The 17,896-nt window shown below is 36.4% G+C and overlaps 1 protein-coding gene and 1 pseudogene across 1 annotated transcript in view; one reads left to right on the top strand and one right to left on the bottom strand.

Moving 5' to 3' along the window:
* The window catches only part of LOC145685733 (TBC1 domain family member 20), a 32,145-nt gene extending 17,181 nt beyond the window's left edge, over positions 1-14,964 (top strand). Inside the window, exons 6-8 of the mRNA XM_081758231.1 lie at positions 1,825-2,041; positions 4,440-4,549; positions 7,310-14,964. Coding sequence (XP_081614357.1) covers positions 1,825-2,041; positions 4,440-4,549; positions 7,310-7,553 — 571 coding nt within the window. The 3' untranslated portion in view covers positions 7,554-14,964. The remainder of the gene's footprint in view (positions 1-1,824; positions 2,042-4,439; positions 4,550-7,309) is intronic.
* LOC145685310 (uncharacterized) lies at positions 13,141-13,645 on the bottom strand (annotated as a pseudogene).
* Positions 14,965-17,896: the final 2,932 nt, after the last annotated feature.

The following is a 17,896-nucleotide window of genomic DNA, read 5'->3' as shown; positions in this document are numbered from 1 at the left end:
ATATATATATATATATATATATATATATATATATATATATATATATATATATATTTCCTGAATACTTATTTATGTGAGAGATTGGAATATGCAACCTGTGTTGTATTATTTGCTGTGTATATAGTTTGATGTGTTCCATTCTTGACTTATTCTATCTTATTGAGATTCAAATTTTGATTATCACATCTTAGCATTTTCTTTCTTTGTTTTTCCTTTTTTTAAATAATAATAATAATAATAATAATAATAATAATAGTAATATTGAGACTTAAAAGATGTCTTTGAAGCTCAGACTCCTATTAAATAGAGGAGTTCGTGTGTCTCATCCCTTCCCCGTAATACTTCATACTCTCTTCAAATCACTGTTGTGCTTGATCAATGTTTTTCAGCTTTAGACATATGCGTTGTGTAATTTAAAATCCTACGATTTTTTTTTTTTTTTTTTTTTTTTTTTTAAGTTTTTCAGGGCTACTGCCAAGTTACTTTATATTTTTGACCACAAAGAATCAAGGACAGGAAACATTATTTCAGAAAATGAAAAATAATTATTTCATAATGGAGATCTGCATCATCAACTCCCTATTTCCGATGTCTTGATTTTCTCCATCACACCGTTTGAATTGTTATCCTTTCATTAATTATGTGAATCGGAAACGAATTCGGTATAAAGTTTATTTGAGTTTAACGTCCCGTTCAGCAGCGAGGCTGAGACGTGGACCTACTGATTAACGTGGAATCCGAACCACATGAGCTCCCGCCGGGAATCGAACCCGGGTCTCCCACGCCAAAGGCGTGTACGCTAATCGTTAAAGTTTATTTGTAGAAACTCGTGATTTGTTACATCTCTTAGATTATAACATACTAACAAGAGATAAATACAGCAGCGCACTATGTTGCATGCCATCTGAGTGCATTAGTATTTGGTTATGGTTCTAAGTGGAAACCAAGTGCTTCCACAACACTAGAGAGAGTAGGTTTAAGAGTTCAGTGTGTAAGTTACCTCACAAACCTCTTGATCCAGTTAAAGGCAAAAATAGCTTTCGATCTTCCCGACGTAACTTCGTAGTAGACGCACAGTCACAAAAACAATGAAGATTTAAAACCATCTTATCTCACTTTATCAATATTTCGGCTGAAAATCGTTAACCTCAATCATGAAGTTGTGTTCACGATTTTGGAGAGAGAGAAATGGATAATGATCGTAAATCTTCAGTGTAAAAATTACTGTAATTCAAGTGGGTACTGTTTCATGAAATTGGGGGTTAGCTAGTGAACATTCCCGTTGTTTTTATTATGTACCATTGTACTTTTCCAATATTAGCCATATTTTATTATTCATTGATTTCTTTGTTAACAATTTAATTTTGGACTTTTTGTTTCAGATTGATTATTTGAAAACTTCCCTTTCGGTGTTATTTTTTGTCATTTGAAATTAAGAGTCTGTAGAGTTCATGAGTTTATGAAATATTTTCACTCATACACCCACTAGGAAGTACAGAATGTGTTTTTCACCTACGAATAAATGAAAATAATTAGATGTCATGGGAGTATTTATTTATCTTTTTAGTTCCTTTGAAAAGTGTTTAAATTATATCTGTACAAACTCTAACATTTATTATTATTATTATTATTATTATTATTATTATTATTATTATTATTTTAATAAAGGAGGAAATTTGTGTCCCGTGAATCTCTTTAGCGTTGCATACTGTATAATAATTAGATCAGTCTATGAAAAGAATCGCATTAGCAATATTATATTACTTTTCAAACTAAGAAAACAAGATTTTCTTATTATTCTAAATCTTTCCTGAATTTCTTTAGATCTGGTGTGGGAACAATGTTCTGCCTTCCCTGGTTGATCACGTGGTATGGCCATGTTCTTAATCAATACAGACATGTGGTAAGGCTGTATGATTATTTCCTTGCTTCACCACCTTTGATGGCTCTATACTTGGCGGCCGCTATAGTTATTTATCGCCAAGATGAAGTCCTTGCTTCTGATTGTGATATGGCCTGCCTTCATTCTCTACTATCACAGGTGGGTAAGGGTTGCATGAGTTTTCATTGGCTTCTGTAATGTTTCTTTGGATTTTTTTTTTTGTCAAATCCACATTATTACATTCTAACTAGAGAAAAGTATATTTATTGTACTTAAAACACTCTCTTTACTTTTTCTGTTGTGAACAGTTTCTGAAGATAAAATTAAATAGTTTCGGAGTCCAAAATTTTATATGTTTACGATTTACTGTAGATCACATATATGATACTCTGTACTTAAGTTAGAAAACTCAAGTTGCCTGTTGTGATTAAAGTCAGCATATAGAATTTTTGCTTTAATCCTTTAAACAATGCCAAGACGATGTGAGAGATAAGGTAACAGAAGGTGAAGGTTGTTTTACTTACTCGGTAATCGAAAAGGTATCTGGGATTCCAACGAAGCCTATTATACTCGAAAAGAAACGCAAGCTTTCCTTTTTTCTGTGTGATACGTTCAATGTAATGTGAATTTTCGTACTCACCTTATCATATCGTGGAATTTAAACTACATCAACCTGTATCGGGAGATGTGGTTGGATTAAAGTAAATACCGTAGTATGATGAATTAAGCTATAAACAAAAAAGGCTAACATGTTTCGAGCAAGATATATTGAAAAATAATTGAAACGAAACTCTGTATTTCTACCATAATGTGTGATTTTTCATTAATATATACATACACTGCTAGACATTTAAAAAAAAAAAAAAAAAAAAAAAAAACATCAAGGAGGTGGTAGCGGATGCCCGAAATTTGCGCAATATATATAGTGGGTGGAAGCCGAGTAAAATCATTAGTAATTTAGCTCCGTGATACATCACGCGCGCCTGCTATGCCCCCTGGAAACTGCAATTGGAGGAGGCAAGCCAGAGAGCTACTTTCAGTAATGACCGAGTGTTGACGTTGCTTGAATATGTCAGAACGTCGAATAATGCAACGTCGTGGAATGGAGCAGCAATTCCTGCATGTTTCCGCCTTTGCAAAAGAATTGTGATATATCGCGACTGCGGATCATTATCTGCATTGATGCCCGCGTTAATAGAATGTCGCTACAGTGATACGAATAGGAAATAAATGACTCCATGATGGCAATACACAGCAACGTGTGGGATCCAAACAGCCACGTCGAATCATGGACGGAAAAGACATACTTCTTTGACCTTTGGGGGGGGGGGGGGCGAACAGTCAGATCATGAAATCGAAGGTGTTGCACAATGACTATTGTTCTCATGACAAGTTAGACCTCGAATGGCGGGGAGGAGATTACTTTTACGGCATTCATTATTGCGTCTCCCTTTGACTGCACAACATAGGCGTGTGTGGGTGGGCAGCTGAACATCACGACATTTATTTTCAGACGGAGCCCGCTTCTATCTACAGGACCATGATGTGATGTGTGTAACCGTGTGAGGCTGTATCGTGGAAACAGGTTGGGCGACGCGTGTAGTCTGGATTACACATTATGTCATGAGCTTCCGTTGGATTCTATGCCCCTCGGGTGTAATACATTGATGGGTCTTTTACCAACCAACTATGCATCGACAATGTGTTAGAACCGGTTATTGCCCCTTCACTGCTTGTCCTACACGAAGACAGTTTCCAACAGGACAACGCGTGATCGCATACGGCATGCAACATCGTACACTTCCGGGATGGACATGATGTTCCACTACTTCCTACAACGGTGTGTTCACCTGACCTCTTACTGACTTAACATGTCTGGTTCATGATTATGCAACCCCTTGCACATCAGTAAACTCTCCCAGCTATAGTTCATGAGTTTTCACAGTGTATCCGAGACGTATGGCTTGTCATATGTGCATCCCAGGAGAATATTCAGGAGCTCATCTTCTCTGTACTTCGTCCCTTGCAATCGCTCTGCCTTGCAATCGACTTCCTACCAGGCTTTCGCGACACTGTTACACATCGTGTGGAGCAGTAAGTGTAATCATTTCACAATTATACCTTAAGCCACACTGCCACATTTCAGGTTGCTACCTTGTTTTCTCCTTGGTGTTGCATTTATAATATTCAACTACTGCTAATAACGCTAAGGCTAGAATCGAAGAAACAGTTGCATACGTTATGCAGTGGCTATCTTTTCTCCCATACTGAATTTCCTAGTAATAAGATGCACTAAAAATCTTTTAAAATTGCACTGTTTCGATCGTTAGTAGTGATTTAAGAAAATAAATATTGTTTACAGAATTAGCAATCATTTGTAGAGAAATTTACAAAAAGAAATTGTGTTATTAGTGGTGTTCTTGTTGTGGAAGAAAAGTTAATTGTATAAATCACGTATATATATATATATATATATATATATATATATCTCCGACGATAGATTGTAAGAAGATATGCACATAAATACATTGATGCGGTTTTTGTTTTCGTTTTGCAGGTGCCTGATGATCTTCCATTTGAGAAGCTCCTGAAGGAGGCAACGAGGTTATATGAGGCGTTCCCGCCGGAAAGCATTGATGCAGAAGTCCAAGAAATATCAAGACGAAAGTGAGTAGTGTAGTTGATGATTCGTGCTAATTACTGTAAGAATATGTAGAAGTAAGCTGTTACTCTTCAGGTGAAAGTCTTAAGTTTAGCTTCTGTATTCGAGAAAGGTATGCAAAGAACACAAATAAATTAGCTGTTTACTTTCTGTATAAATTCTTTGAACGAACTGTTAATAATTAAGGGCAAAATGATTCATTTCGGTGAATCCATTTATTTCTGGTTCACAGAAATGATTTCGATCATTTGATTCGCTTATATGAATCATTGAAAGTTGTGCATTTACTTTTCCGCACTGAATTGTTTGGGAAAGGATTGATTTCTGCAATTCGCTTTCAGGCAGATGAGTTGGTTGGTAAAGGAATGATCCTATCATACGAATTGCTTGGTTCCATCCTGTGGTAATGGAGTTTCTTGATCATGAAGTTTGTTACGTATTGCTTCTGGACGAAAATTCTGATGGCAAAAATGTCGAAACAGTGTTGTAATCGATATGTTGGATTACCAATTTTAATTACCACGAAGATCGCTTTAAAAGACAACAAGAATTGCGCGTAGCAAAATTGAGAATCAGTTTAATTTTGTGGTATTATTTCCATAATATAATTTAATTTAGATAAACGTACAAAATTCAAAGCTCGATGTATGACAATGGTACTTATATTTCCAAACTCAGCTTCCATTAAAGAAGAAGAAGAAAACGTGGAAGACAGATGGTTCCGTGTTAGACTCTCCGCCAAACTTACTGTCCAATTTTAAATAGTACACAGCAAAGCGTATCAGCTGAACTAAAGTAAAAGAACAGCAGTTGGTGACAAGACTTCATAATGATGTAATACACGACTGTGGAAATTTCTCTTTGACTTATCTCCTCCTAATGATGTAGGAAGATAATGCTTTTTACCATTACTATATTTGAATCTTGATATTTAGGAATAAATGAAGAACAAAATTAATGGTTTATTATGGATTTTAAAATTGTAACTATTATTTATGAATGCATTTCGCTGCTGTAGTCAAATTAATACCAACTGACCACTCGCAGGTTTGTTTCGATTAGGATTCCTCTAATAATGAACATGGTTTAGAAAACGTTTGTAATGTACAGGGTGCGCAAGTATTTGATGACATATTAGGAATAGTAAGGAAGACAACCATATTTAGTGAATAACGAGATGTCTTGATTTTAAATTTGATACACTGATGCAATAATGGTTAAAGTACAGGTTTCTGAAATGTTACCTCCATCAGCCGCAATAAAGACTTCAATGCTAGAACGGAAGTGGTTACTGCACAAATCAGTTGGTCGTGGTTGATTATGATCATTGCATGGTAACGACGGTTTCAGAGTATCAGTCGTATTCTGAGTGCGTTTATTAGTGCCCGTTCAACAACGCCCCAGAAGTAATGGTCTGAAGAATTTAGGTCTGGTGAATTGAATGGGTACAAGTTTGGTGAGATGCGATCGTGTAGACTGACTGCCATCTAATCTTGGGAAGTCACAACTTTATGTGCCGATATGGAGTTCTGTTGAAACACATACAGTCCACAATTGCATGCTCTGTGTATCCAGGACTTCACAATTGTTTCCAGATCTTCAGTGTTGTTACCAGCATTCTCTCGGTGAAAACACATGTGACTGCATGAAGTGTCTTTTGCTACTTACCACCACTGAAACAATCACAGAAGACGTAAAAAGCATCAGCACATAAGCCCCTGTCATTTGTTCTGTTCCTCTTTTGATCTGAGTTTGTTATTTCCGGATGTTTGTTCTGATTTGGTAATACTAGGCTTGAAGAAGTCGTTCTTCTTGAGTGGTCAAGGAAATGAACTTGCTTTTTCTCATCGCATACGACTTGTAGCGAGCGTTGAGTTGATTTTAGTTTAGCGTCCCTTTCAGCAGCGTGGCTATATGAGACGTGGACCTACTGATTAACGTGGAATCCGAACCACATGAGCTCCCGCCGGGAATCGAACCCGGGTCTCCCACGCCAAAGGCGCGTACGCTAACCGCTTAGCCACGAGGGAGCTCCAAGCGAGCGTTTTACACCTGCTGTATGAACTGTGGTGCCCTCATACTGTTTTTTACGCCTGGCTTCAGGTGACACACCTCATTGGAAGCTTCCGAACTTTCTGGACGAATGATCTGGCGACTTTTAAAAAATGTAATCTGAAGATTTCTGTATTATTTGTATCCTTTTATTTCTTGTGCTAACTGAGAATGTGTGATTGATACTCTGAAAAAATGAAACAGCAACAATTAATACGCACAAAACTGGAGGCGCGCGATCACATGTCCTTAAATACCTTACGCACCTTGTACTATTCAACGAATAGTTTAATGCAAAACTTTTTTTTCTGCATATATAACAGCGTATGTTCATTTCAAATATTTTCTTACGTAGAGAAATGGCGTTTATTTATTACTTCATTGAAGTTTAGTGTCTCTTTTAGCACCGAGAATCCGAATCGCCGTAAGGCTCTACCACCTGGAATCAAACCCAGAACCATGTGTACAAAAGGCGCGCACACTCCGGACTAGATCAGCGAGGAGGGCACGTTTGTTCGTGTTACTTTGTTAACTGTAAGAAGGTATCCTCTTTTTCAAAAGTTAACGCATGACTACTTCTAGAATTCATTTTGAATAAACGTTTATTGTTAAATTTTGGAATAAGATACTTCATATGAATCATGAAAAGGTGTGTCATGTTCCTTGAGTACTACGCATTTTTTAATATGTATATTTTTCTTGTCTCTTTATAGTATGCTGTTGCGCAAAGAAGAGGAACTAGCTGTTCAGAGGCGTCAAGTGGCGAGAAGAGGCCGACATGGCTTCCGTGGAGCCCTCGTGCCTGTGTTTATGGATCGATTTCTGCCAATGTGGCGGTTACCTGGTCGACAGCAATATATTCGTGCGTTAGCCATCACAGCGACTGTTCTTGTTGGATTTTATGCTTACCTTAGGACTGCTGAGGCTCTTTGTTTGAACAGTGAAGGCTGTAGGTAGTACATAACGTCAGATTAGGATTTTTTTTTTTTTGGGGGGGGGGTGTAAACTGTGATTGCCATTCCTGTGATTGTAACAAGGGATTTGTTGATTGGTCATTGTTGTAAACAATGATTCTGACGACTAGGACGACTAGTGTCTAAACCAAAGATAAAGAGAGTGTGTAAATGAAATAGTCTTGCTTCCTGTACATACGTTAAATGTACATTAAATTGTATACAGTAATTACTAGTGTGAGGAATGAAAAATACTGCTCATTATGAACTTCTGTCGTGACGATTAGAAAATATTCAATATTTTTCTAGAAAGGAAAGTTTTATGATGCTTTAAGTATATTAATTACTCCCCGGAAGATAAAATATAGAAATGGTTGCACGTTGGTTGTACAGGCTAGGAAATAAAAGCATTTTGTATTTCTTCTCTTCCTGTAAGGCACACAAATTATCATACATGAAAGCATATGCATTTCTACATTTTTTTTTTTTTTTTACCTAAATATAAGTTATACGTAGTAACCAGGATAGGTTAATTGTTGCAAACAGTTATTACAAGTAGTTATTCTAGGATGGTAATTGGTGTTAATTGCAGGAAGATAGATGCGCATGCAGGACGTTGTACTTGTAAGAACTCTTGGCTTTTAACAAAATATGTCTCTGTAAAATCTCCCTGTTTCTTGATTGCAGTTGTTAAGTTCTTTTTTAAGAAGATGTTTGTTTACACTATGAAAAAGAGTTCCTTATTGTAATATACACGAAATGTTATATATATATATTTTTTCAACTATACTTTCATGATGTATCCACCTTGTTTTAATGCTGGTGTAAAACCTTTCATACATTCCGTTTTCGGTACTCTTGGATATTTATTTGACTGTGTGTGCTTTTGTTTTCCTTCTATTTTGACCTGTAGTTAAAAACGTCGAAATATATGTATGCGGATAATGATATGTCGAGTTTTCATGTTCAGCGTTAGTTTATATCCGTGGTTCAACGGTAAGAAGCATTGTTGCTAAAACATAACAACGCTGAAGACTGATATCGATTAAAATGTAGAAGAAGATGTGCCCAAAAAAGTAACCGAACTTTTACAGAAACAGCCAACTCCCTTAACAATGTTACCCCGTGTAACAACACTGGATATACCGTTGTTTAAGCTCCCTATTCGTACCTGTTTAACCCTTATATATGCACATTTTCGTACAATAATTCAGTGTTGTCTTTAATCGCTTATTTTGGTCTATAACTGGCATGTAAGGCGTTTTTTTATTGCTTGAAACATACATTAGGTAAACGCAGTTGCACAGAATTGACTATTAGCTTCAGTTCCTTTAAATAAATAAATAAATATATTTTCTTTATATATATATATAGGTATATATATAAAAAAATAAAATACGCAACAGTGATGATTATTTAAAACGGGAATCTGACTCAACTAAATCAGGGAAAGTTTTATTATTGTTTAGAAAGGACACAAATTTATAACATAATTCAAACTAAATAATTTGCAACCTAAATACCACTGCAAATGTAATGAAAAAGTCTAATTATAATTAAATATATAGGAAAGAAAAGATGATGATTTATCATATGTGCTTTATAAACTGTAGGAAAACTGATCTCTTTACAACAAACTTCAAAAATATATGGAAAAGTATTAACATTAATTATGAAAATATCAAAAAGACTTACCAACATACAGTATGAATAGAATAATAGATCTTCCATGAACATACCACTAGTTGAACCACATTAAATAGCTGACTATACTTGTTGAATACAATCAAAATAGGTAAAGATAATGGAATAGCGTCGATATCTTTTTAACAAAACACACGTTACCATAAAAAGATATGTATAAATTCAAAATATAACCTAACTTTCTTACAGTGAATTAGACGAAGTAACATTTCTGGGTAAAACTTCACAATTACTAAACTTGAACTTTCCCATTCTACTATCAAATATCGCAAGTAGGAACGACAAATCTCCTCCAACTTATTCTTGACTTCAATTTTAGGTTATATTGCACCTAGCCCGTTCTGAAACAATTATGCCCAGTCCAACCCCGAGCATTCAAACGAAGGACGAGTAATTCCATAATTTGCCGTTGGCGCTGATGGCTAACCATGCAGCGTCAAGACACTCAACTTCCTCCCGACAGTAGCTAAAAACACTACAGGGTAGGAAACTACTCCAAATTATCAAGAATCTAAAAAAAAAAAAAAAAAATGAATCTTAAAGACTACGGAATAGAGATCTAAATCCCTAATTGTTACAAGAATCGGTCCGGTCAAGTCAGACATGGACCAAAGAACACCCCGGATGCGTTTTGGAACCAGATGGTTAACTTTGTCGCGCCAAATGGGGGCGGGGTCGTGAAATCACATTTTTTTTCTTGAGGCAATTTTAAAAAAATTTCTCGCCCTTAGGTTTCAAGATATCATATTGAAATTTCGCAAACGCACTGTGTACACCTCTAACTATTTACCAGTTTTTTTAAGATCTCTATGTCAACCCGGGCCCAAAGGTTTCAAAAAAGCTATTTTTCGGAAATTTTCTCTAATTTCTCGTTTCTGGTGTATGATTTGGGCATGCGAGTGGTACTCTTTGAAGGATTGCTTTATTCTGAAGAGAATGAGGCATGAATCATGATCTTAGGACAAATAGTAATGACGCAGTAAATTTTTACAGTATCTGCTACGTATATATACATATATATAGTGTTTCGAAACAACACCGACAACGTTTGGGAGGTGATTCCTGACATCAAGATAAGACGAAAAGTATAAACCAACCTGGGTGCACAAGTGCTTCCTTTCAGAGATATAGGTTGCCGAAAACATGAAAAAATTACGTTTAAAATTCCATAGCTCCAAAACTATGGGACTTACCGTAGTCGGGTCAGGACTTTACTTAGGAAATAATATATGTTACCTTTTCGTGTAGATAAGATAAAATATGAAAACTATTGGAGCACGTCTTGAGGTGCCGCAAGGACGATAAAGTTTCATAAAATTGCAATTTTCGCTACATTTTAAAGTTTTTTTTTTAAAGAAGTTATTAAATATTTTTTTTAATATCAAATACTGTCAAAAAGATATATATATATATATATATATATATATATATATATATATATATATATGGAGTAAGTCGTAAGGTGCCGCAAGAGCATAAAATTTTGTAAAAACACACTTTATCGGCTAAATTTAGCGACATTTTGCCAATAAGAGTTGGTAACAGTGTTTTCGTGTCGTGACAAGCTCAGATCAGGTGTCAATCGCTTTGCCGAGTTCAGTTGAGTTGGCGTCTATAGTGTAACAGAGCAACGTAATATTTTGTTAGTTTGTGTGATACTTTATTGTTGTGAGTTAACATGGCTCAATCTAAACAAGTGAATGCAAGACAAATGTCGGAATGTCCTATATTTGGAAGATTTAGTGATTTGTGTGAAGTTGTACTGCCTACTTAACGAAAATGTAATGGTGCTACTGTTTTATTAGATAAAACCTCAAAGTTGCATCAGGAAAGGATCCTATAAAGTGAAATATGTGAGACTTTAGTTCCTAAAGTAGAACAAATATGGTCAAGACTTCTATTTCCATTGTTTCTAACCTTATGCTAAATATAGGAATTTATTAAAATTTAAAAGTAGAAAAGGATCAGATAAGTTTGTCTCGAACCTCGCAAAATTTAGAGAAGAGGCTAAAGATTTATTTGATATTGCTGCCTGCAAGTGTGAAAACTTTGATACTTGTAGTTATATAAAAGAAAGAAAAGCACCCGTTTTAGAACAAGAGTTTCTAAAAGATCCACGCTCTACCAGGAAAATGGTTATGAGTAATGTCGATGAGCTACTACAAGCGAGAGAAAAAAAAAAAAAGCACTTGACTTTTGAAGAAAGCTACCAGACCCTTTAAAAGTAGAAAAAGATAAGCACTCAAATGTGTATGAAATTGCCATCTGTAGCTTCCATTTGTGACCCCACCGAAATATCAGATAGAGCTGCTGCAGCTATACCTAGTGCTGCTTTACAAGACTTGGGTTTAATCACAAGGGAAGACAAAACCAAAGTAATAGACTGGATGAACATTAGACGAGCAAGATAAAAAAAATCGAAGAAATGTCATTAATGATAGTGTTTGTCATCAGGTAATCGAAAATAGAAGATTGTTTTTTGATGGAAGAGAAGACAAAACAATTATTCAAGAAAAGAAAAGAATTAAGTTATACAAAAAAGTTATTTTAGAAGAGTATGTTTCACTAATAGAGGAACCAAACTCCTAAGTTTTTAGGCCACGTAAACACCTAAATCTGGCACTGGAAAGGACATAACCTACTGCATACTGGAGTTTCTTGAAGATAGAGAACACAACGAACAACTTTTGAACTTTACTGCTATTGGGTGTGATGGAACCGTTGTAAACACTGGACATAATAATGGTGTGATTTCTTCGATGGAAAATGAAATAGGAAGACCCTTATAATGTTTAGTTTGTTCGTTCCATGGAAATGAGCTACCTTTGCGACATATTTTTTATCATTTAGATGGTAATACGAAGGGACCCAATGAATTTAAAGGCGAAATAGGTCAGCAGCTGGAAAACTATACTAATCTTCCTGTGGTTACTTTCTTGCCAATTGAAAATAACCTTCCTCTTTTGGAGAACATAAATGATTTAAGTACAGATCACAAGTATTTGTTGGATATGTGTATCGCTGTATCAAATGGAAATTGATCACTAGATTTATCTTTAAGAACCACTGGAAAACTTGCTCACTCCAGGTGGCTTACATTACCGTATACTTAGAATGTATGTGGCAACTGAAAATCCAACTGAAAACCTTGAGACTCCAGCTGAGTACATTGTGAAAGTGTATGCACTTTAAGTTAAAACCTTCATGTACTTATAGTTCCAAACATCTATTTAAGCTTATCTCATATTCACGCTATCTCTCTGATGATTTCAAGAACGTTCTAGATCCAGTTATTTAAAGAAATGGGTACTTTGCTGCTGCAGAAAATCTACTTTTTGTCCATGCTATGTGATAAGCTTAAAAATGTAAGAGAACTCGGTTTACGACGTGTTTTAAAAGTAAGAACAGAAAGTAGAGGCGGAGTTAAGAAGTTTAAAGTTCCATAGATAAACTTTGACGCAGATTACGTCGACATGATCTCATGGAGTGAAAATGCCATAACTGAACCCCACTTGGTAAAACATGTTCCCAGTAACTCTCTCAAAGTCTTTATACGGAAGACATCTGAAGCTCAACCAAATAGTAAAGTGAACCCGCTTATCGACTTTCCCGGGCTTCCTTGTCACACTCAGTGGAAAGAGTTGTAAAACTGGTGACCGAATCGGCTCAAAATGTCTTAGTTCTTTCGCAAGAGAAGGATATATAACAGCAAAAATTGACTCACGTGAAAACATGCCAAAATTTGATGGAAAAAAAGAAGTTTAATGTGTCAATGAAGTAGAAACAAACATTTTGTAACATTTGTAATCATTAAGGATCTTTTAAACGATAAAAAAGGATATATATAATTGATTTGACGAGCTTTTATTTCAACCTTATTTACTATTTCACCGATCATTTCTGCGGTTCGACTTCTGGTCCTGGACGAAGATTTCCTCATCCGAGAAGAACCAGAGCATTTCTGGCTGCTCGGAGTGTTTCAGCTTATTCAAACGGCGCCTGGCACTCTATTCTCCCTGGTTCTCGCGGACATGAATTGGTCTCCCCGCATCACGTACGACTTGTACCGGAGGTCTTCATACACCACACGTCGAATGGTGGCCTCGTTAACCTGCTTCTCTCTTGCGGTGCCCTCATAGTCTTCCCTGTGTCCGCTTCAACAACAGCTTGAACGGAAGCGATGAATTCGGGCGTCCTGGTCCTGTCCGAGCGCTGACAATGTCGTTTCCTGTGAGAAACGGTTTTCACATCACCACTGGCGGCCTCCAGTTCTCTCCGAACTTTGAAGACGAATGACCGGGCGACGTTCAGGAAGGCAGCGATCTTGGAATCGGCGTGTCCAGCAGCCAAGGAGACGATGGCTGCATCCTGTTTATTTCCTGAGTTTGTCATGTTTACTTACAACAAAAAGGGATGTGTTACAATGACATACAGGATACTGTGTCACTTATACTATGTGTTCCCAAATAGCTGCCGCACCCTGTACATACTTTTGACCTTGTGCCAGATTTCATTTTTTTTCCGCCCTTAGTTTCAAGATATCAGATTGAGATTTTGTATACACAATGGCTACATCTCCTGAGGCCGAGGGGCTCGGAAGTTTTCGAAAAAGGGATTTTATCGGGAAATTTTCCGGATTTTCTCTAATTTCCCGTTTCTGGTGTAAGATATGGGCATGTGAGTGGCACCCTTTGAAAGATTGCTTTATTCTTTAGAAAATGAGGTATGGACCATGATCCTACAATAAATAGCAATGAAGCAGTGCCTGCTTGACTAAAAGTCTAAAATTTACCTCAAAAAGCGAGGATCTTATAAGGGTTAAACCGGTTTGACGAAGTTTCTATCTGGATAAGTCTGCGAGAAATGCATGTAGTGTGAAGTTTCCTGCTATAAATTGCATAAATCTTTTACCGAAACGTTGTAGATGATGAGGACACTGTATGATGATGCAGCATTATCAGAACTACTGCTGTATCAATGGTACAACTGTTTCATATATGGATGCGAAAATGTCGAGGATGATCCAAGGACACAACTCTCTAGAATGTCAAGAAATGAAGAAAGTATGGAGAAATTTCGTGCACTAGGGAGAGCTGATAAACATGTAATCACGTAGCAACTGTCAACTGTGCTTCAAAAAACAGAAAGGTCTAAGTTAATGTTAACCAAGGATCTGAAGATGATGAGGGTGTGTGCTTGTTTTGCAAAATGCTACTTATTTTTGACAAAACACTAAAAAGGCATTGGAAAGAACACTCTGAGGATTTGGTGGCTACTGCAGTACGGGACAACAACTTCCTAAAGTGCATCGTGGCGAGCATTGAAACCTGGTGTTTAACAATTCTGTACGACGACTTCACACTGCATGCATTTGTCGCACTAATAGAAAGCTTAGACAAAGATCTTTTCCAGTGTTGTCATACTGTGGTAACACTGTTAAGGGAGTTGGCTTTTCTTGTAAAACTCCGGTTGCTTGATGGGCGCACCTTGTAATATTGATATATCTATATGATCCGTGTTTCTTAAGAAAATCTCGAATTTTCACCGAGGGACCGCTAACATTGTCAAGATAAAGTAGTCGAGGATTCAACACAAATGTTAAATGGAATAAAGTAAAAATTAGGATTCAGAAATGTAAGGTACAAAAACATAAGCTATATTTCTGAATTGTGATTTTTAGTTTATTTTATTAAAGAAGTTGAACACCTTCACCATCTTTATTTTTTCAGTCCATTGATTTATATGAAAAATATTATTCAATTTTCTGGTTTAATTTTACTGATTCCTTCTTCAGATGTATTTAAATGTGTCTTACTTCGTGAAAATAAAATTCTGTCGTATATACTTCTAACATTATAACCAAAACCACGTAGCACAACAGCCTCTTGTCGGCCTAAGCCGCTCCAACGCCAGGTTAGCGACCGGCTGAACTACGTCTAGCCTAGCAAGAAACTCGTGGTCAACGCGCTGCGTTGCCCTGTCACTATAGTACGGCTACTGTATCTCTGTCTCTGACAGCTATGCGAAGAAGAAAGCGATGGTTGATACTACACGAACACACCCACATAAGGCCCAATAAGTGACCGAGCTGTCGCCGCGCTGGCATGGAAATCAGACGTTGTTGCCGCTCCGTGTTCTTCCTTTTGTTTGTGCATAGTTGAGTGAAAAGTACTTTGAGATTTTGTTCGGTTATTGCGACTTTGTGTTTTTTTTTTCTTTCTTTTCTTTTTGTGTGTTTGGGTGTGCTGTTTTGAGAATAGTGAAAAAGTTTGAAAAAAAATCCATGGAAATTCAGCATTTATTAAGCAATTCATTTCGATTGTATTTGCTTGCTTTTTCTGTTTATTCTTAGTGTGTGGTTAAACCCACGACAAATTGGCAACATTGTTTTGTCCAGGTGCAGAACTGTCAGAGCCAGAGACGTAGCGGCCGTACTTTAACAGGGTATCAAGAGCTTTCTAGATCTGTTTAATATTGTAAAGGAAACTTAATTTAAGCAGTGGTGGTGGATGCTGTAGAACCAGAATGGTCCAACTTTACTTTCTACCGATTTTCAGATGTTGGGTACTTTTCCGCTTCTTGAGTTGGTACACTGTTCTTACTGGTAGAATAAATTTGTGGCAGCACTCATACAGTAGTGTACTCTCGTAGTACAAAATTGAAGATTCACATGTCTGTTCCGACAGAGAGAACCAGCTATAAGTTACCATTGCACTATGAAATAGATAAGCATAGGAAGTAAAACCAGAGAGCATATATAAATGAAGCAATTGAAACAGAGGAGGAAATTAAGAGCAATGAATCAGCGTACACATCACAGATTGAGAGATCTGTACAAATGAAATATTTATTTATTTAATCCTGTAAGAGATTAAAACCAACGAATACTGAAATTTATGAATGCATTTTGTTTGGCCTTACGCCAAAATGAACCAAGTGAACAATTTAGTACAAAATAGTCAAATAACAATCACCATGAGCAAAGGTGAGATAATATGAAGCTTCTGAAGAACATGTTAATTGTTACATACTTTTATGTGTGATAAGAGATATACGGTTTAGTTATCTCACAACAGTAAATTGGAGATAATTCATTTTGGCTCAAAGCAAACAGCAGTGTTGTTAATGGAAAGCCATTATGTTTAAAGGTTAGTTGATTTTAAGAGGTATATTACGTCCGGTGTCCTAACATAAGGAAAATCAGGCAGACTCGGCTACAGGTCCTATGCAAAATGGAAAATCAGACAATATTATAATATGAAACAGCAACAATGTTGTCTTATGCTTTTTCTGATGAGACCAGTTCAGTGGAGGATGCACCAAATCCTTCCAGCTTCAGTTGTCTAAAGGGTCTTTAAGTTTTCCGTCCCACGGTTATGCCGGTTAGGCTAAAGGAGTCTAAAGGGTCTGTTCGGAAGACATCGAGAAGGGTAGAAAAAGCTAGAATGAAAGGGTTTACCTTATGTTACAACGTCGGGAAAAACAAATCAAAGAAAAATATTTTTTTAAGCCGACTGATTATGCCCTCTACGGTGTCGAACCAATGTGGATATGAAAAAGTGTTTTGAATTATTTTATTGCCTGTTTCATGGGAAGTCCAAACAGCAATTATAAGAGATTTGGTAAACATAAGTGTGGCCATAACTCGTCAAAACGTACTCAATCAGGACACTACTACCTTACAGCTCTAATGGAACACAAGTACGCGTGTGTAAGAAACTTTTTCTTGATAATTTTCAAATATCGTACTCATGGAAGGAACATACAGAAATTTACAAGATCTTACAGGACATCACAATCCCGCAAATCAAACTTCTATTGAAGTAGAGCAGTATATCAAAGATCATATTTTATTGTTTTCAGCTTACTACGGCCATTACACTAAAATCCAAATATCCTGCTGATAACCTTCCTTTGAGCAAAATGTACAAGCTATATGTTCATAAGTGTGCCAGTGAAAATAAATCTCGTGCAGGTAAGACAATCTAGGAAAGAATTTTCAAAATCCAGTTTAACTTAAGTTTCAAGGATCCACAGAACACTTGCAAACTTTGCAATAGTCTTGAGACCAAAATTGGTACAGAAAAAGGACATACATATCCCAACGAAAACAACATTAAGAAATGGACTTCGAAGAAAGAAGTTTAATCATCGTCGAGTGGAAGTTCGTACAAGTGAAAAAAAAAAAAAAAACTTTGAGTTAGCAAAGAGCAGCTAAGTGGTATGTATTATTTTTAATCTAAAAAAAAAAAAAAAAAAAAAACACTTTCATACCTGCCACTGGCCAAAAGTGTGTCTTATAAAAGATAACTGGGTTTATAAGTTAGGGTGCATAATATGGGGGAAAATAATGCAAACATGCATCTTTATTACAATTGTATTGTATCTCGGAGGACTCATGAAATCGATCTTGTGACTACTAAATATCTGAAAAGTCATTCATTTGACGAACGTCGTCTTATTGCTGGACTGAACTGTGAGGGAATAGGAATTTTCAAGTTGCTTGTATGTGGACGAACATTGTCCGAAGAGAAGATCTTCCATTCAAATAGTTCAGCATAAATTCATGGAAAGAACGAATAGTTTCCTGCGTAATAACACTGACTTTTCTGACGTTGAGAGGCACTTAAAATACAATCCACA

The sequence above is a fragment of the Thermobia domestica genome, chromosome 1 (genome assembly GCF_964235325.1).
Source record: "Thermobia domestica chromosome 1, izTheDome1.hap1.1, whole genome shotgun sequence".
In the NCBI taxonomy this organism is placed as follows: Eukaryota; Metazoa; Arthropoda; class Insecta; order Zygentoma; family Lepismatidae; genus Thermobia; species Thermobia domestica.
Note: the sequence above shows the minus strand (reverse complement) of the source record. Positions and strands in the feature narration are given on the sequence as shown.